The sequence below is a fragment of the Mytilus californianus genome, unplaced genomic scaffold (genome assembly GCF_021869535.1).
Source record: "Mytilus californianus isolate M0D057914Y unplaced genomic scaffold, xbMytCali1.0.p SCAF_7, whole genome shotgun sequence".
Classification (NCBI taxonomy): domain Eukaryota; kingdom Metazoa; phylum Mollusca; class Bivalvia; order Mytilida; family Mytilidae; genus Mytilus; species Mytilus californianus.
The window spans coordinates 59,781,586-59,785,181 of record NW_026262723.1 but is presented as its reverse complement, the minus strand read 5'-3'; the positions used below and the strand labels follow the sequence as shown (position 1 = coordinate 59,785,181).

The window sequence follows — 3,596 nt, the reverse complement described above, 5'->3', positions numbered from 1 at the left end:
CGTTTGTTTTTAAACATAACTTGTATAAGTAATTTTGAAAGATACTTGTTTAAACAATGCTATGCTCCTGGCTGTATATCTTTGGTTTTCTAAATATAATATTATCCTTATGATAAACTGATTATTATTTAGATCAACAAAATTCCTGTATAGTATATTTACATTAACAATGCAATGGCTCAAAGATAATAAACATGCATATATATATAAAGTTATCAGTTTAGTTATTTTTAATATTATGTAATTTCCAATTGTTATATCTATATGTATGGAAATTCTTTTTTCTAGATCATTCATCGGGTATATAAAATAATCTCACCAGTATAAACAATAGTAGTCTACCTCAGATTTTGAAACTAGTATTACTTATGATTTATTTTATGGAAGATTTACATAATGACTTGTTACAACGTAAAGCCATCGGAAGTTTTGTTCTCTCAAGTTTCTATTGCGAACAAATTCAAAGATGGCCGCCTGATTGGAGAAGTTCGAGATGACATTTATGATGGGATTATGTCTGTCAAAGACTTACCAATGATTGAGGTTAAATTAATTGACGGTAAATACGTATCCGCAGATAATAGACGATTATGGATTCTGAAGCAGTTAGAAAGGTTGCGCCATCTTTCAAGAGTGGAAGTAATTAATATTAGAAGAATTGATAGGAGGAAATCTGCGAGGACAGATCATGTAAAAATTCGTGGTGGCAACCCAGGTGGAAGGTCAACCGATCTGATGTGTGTTTATCATATGATGGGAAGACTAAATATATAAACAAACGAAAGTCATTCCATAAAGATAACTTTAAGGGTATTTTTGGAAAGTAGAAATATTTTGCGTTTGTTGGTAAACATAGAAAAGACAAAGTTGCAAGAAGCATCAGCATCATGATGGTTCTGTTACACATAAGAAACCTTGAAGAGATATTAAATTTTCAAGCGGTGTACATCGTATGTATTTATTTGTGGAACTTGAAACACAAATATCAACAGTGGTGAGATACAAGTGTTATGAACATATGTGTGTATCCATTATTTCTGTTATCCTAATACCTTTCATAACTTTTATTATTTCAAAGATAGTCTTGTTTTTAATTGTTGCTGCATTTTCTAATGTTGTTATTTATAATGTAATATGTGTATTAGAACATATGTAAAACGATTGTTTTCATAATAAACATTATAACATAGATTCATATTTGTTAGATTTGTACTGCTTAATAGTAAGCAATTGCATCACGGGTTCCAAGTGGTTAAAAGGAATTCATCTCTTTGAAAGATTTACGACGCCATCCTGATTTGGTTGACCGTTATTGAATATCTGTGTCACATATAACTACGGCTATGTTCCAAATGTCATAACCAATTCCTCGTCTTCTTCGTGTCGATTGATGACATTATCGAAAACGACTTATAACCGGACTTTGAATTGCTTTAGAATTGATGTGGATAAGAAATTACTTATCTTCCGGAGCTCTTGTGTCATCACGATTTTAGATGGGGTTCGTCTCCTCATTTTTTGGTTTTTTATATAATGTTTTGTTGTTGCTGTGTTTTATCGTTCTTATATTTTGTTTGGGTACTGGCTGTTTTGTTGGTCTTTTGAATGCCCTCCTTTATATCTTCACTCTATTTTCCCTATCACTATTAGCCAATCACAGATATATAAACTTACTTCACTAATAATGCTTCCGGGAACAAAGTCAACCAAGCAATTTAGCTTCTTAAATGTATTGTACCCGATAGTAAACAAAATAATATCATGAACTACATCGATCAACTGAAAATTCATAAGACACGTCTGATTTTCAGATTGCCCTTATGAACCACTTTGCTTGTTTTTGATGAACGCATCAACAACCTACTGTATCAAACAAAAACCTAAGAAGGCCCTACGGGTGATTTACATTAATAAAAAAAGAATAAAAAAAAAACTGCGCTAAAATAAACAAAGTAACCATGAACTGATCAGCACATTTTTTAGACTGGGAGTGATATCAGTAATTACTAAAGTATAAGCCTATCTTTCGCTTCTTTTGGAGTTCATCCGAATCCTTTTTTGCGTCTTTTTAATCGATTTTTGTGATTTAAACATCGGTTAACTACTGATGCCTTAATTTATTGCTGTAACTTCTGTCTACAAATATTTACTGCAAAAGTTTTGTATATTGAGTAACGATCCAAGTGCAAGCGAATTTAACAATAATATATGTACTAGTATCTATGTTGCAGTAAGAACACTTCCTGTTGTCTTGATCTACCAAATTTAGTAAGAAGTGATAATGCTTTCAATATCGATTACATGCCACATATATGTCACTTTTCTTAACAATTTGGAACTCGTCTAGGGATGAAAAACAAGTTTTATTTTAGTGTGAAAATTTTCATAACTATAATTGTGGCTATTTTTAAGTGCAGTTTAAAAACAATACCATTTTGTATTCGACAAAAAACAGTTGAAGACCTTCGTATACCTCGCCCTTCCTCGGTTTCTAAGCATCATTTAAAAAGGTGACATTGATTTAATATTGTATATTGAAAAATTTACGGTTTGCCTGTTTAGAATGTGAACATGTTTGGCCATTTTTGAGTGAGACTTTGTAGTCCCGAGGTATGTAAACACCTTTATGTGATTGAACATATAAAAGACGAACGAAATATATCTAAAAATTGTAGATATTCTTAAAGTCATCAATTGCGCCCCTTTAATAACAGACTTGCTCGTTTATTGTTATATATAACAGTTTAGGGCTAATCTCAATGAATATCAGTATAGTATTTTCTCCATTTAATTGATATATTCATCATCACTTAACTTTACCTTAATGATATTTTTGCGTTTAATAATCAAGAAATCTATTGATATACTGCAGAAATTTACCAAAGGAAACTTACTATAAATAATTTTATATAACAGCAAAAACTGTGCTTTCAAAAAGGGACGTTCTCTATGTAAATTTTTCCTTTTGTTCGGACGATGATGTTTCTTTGGTTTCATCTTACGGTGATGATATATACCAACTCGTTCGCTATTTGTGTTCATGCCTGTTTTGACAATATAGATTTTAATGACTTTTATCTATCTATAACTGGTAAATTAATTTGTTTGGACGTTTGACTGTTCCTTAGCTAGAAAACTTATTAACAACGGGATATCGGATCCTTAATATTCTGTGATGTTCTGTATAGTGTCTGTAACTTTAGATACGATCCATGTAACTTATTGATCCTTTGAACAGACTTATTATATAAGGTTATCATAATCGTGATGAGATCTTTGAAATTTATCCGTACTAACATTGATCTTGTTATCAATATATTAAAACATAATTAAATATTTATTTCTATAGACTTATGAAAATTTACGGTCCTACATCTTGTCAAAAATGATATTTTGGTCGTGTTTTCGCAGACTAATTATGACGTCTTTACACTAATTTCATTGGATGTGTACCGATTGATATTTTAATAGTGGAAACATGATTCATTTATTAGTTGTAATTGGCTCTGAACTAGCTTTCAGGAACTGCGAGTACTCTTAGATCAGTACTTTGTGTCTTTAGTCTTTTTATAAGTTGTTGTGCTTTTAATTTGGCG

The 3,596-nt window shown here is 31.0% G+C and overlaps 1 protein-coding gene across 1 annotated transcript; it reads left to right on the top strand.

Annotated features, from left to right (window-relative positions):
• Positions 1 to 313: 313 nt before the first annotated feature.
• On the top strand, positions 314 to 1,605 carry LOC127708521 (uncharacterized). Its single transcript, XM_052213420.1, has 2 exons — positions 314 to 765; positions 1,474 to 1,605. The coding sequence occupies exons 1-2, from the start codon at positions 397 to 399 to the stop codon at positions 1,603 to 1,605; spliced, it is 501 nt and encodes a 166-aa protein (XP_052069380.1). The 5' UTR covers positions 314 to 396.
• Positions 1,606 to 3,596: the final 1,991 nt, after the last annotated feature.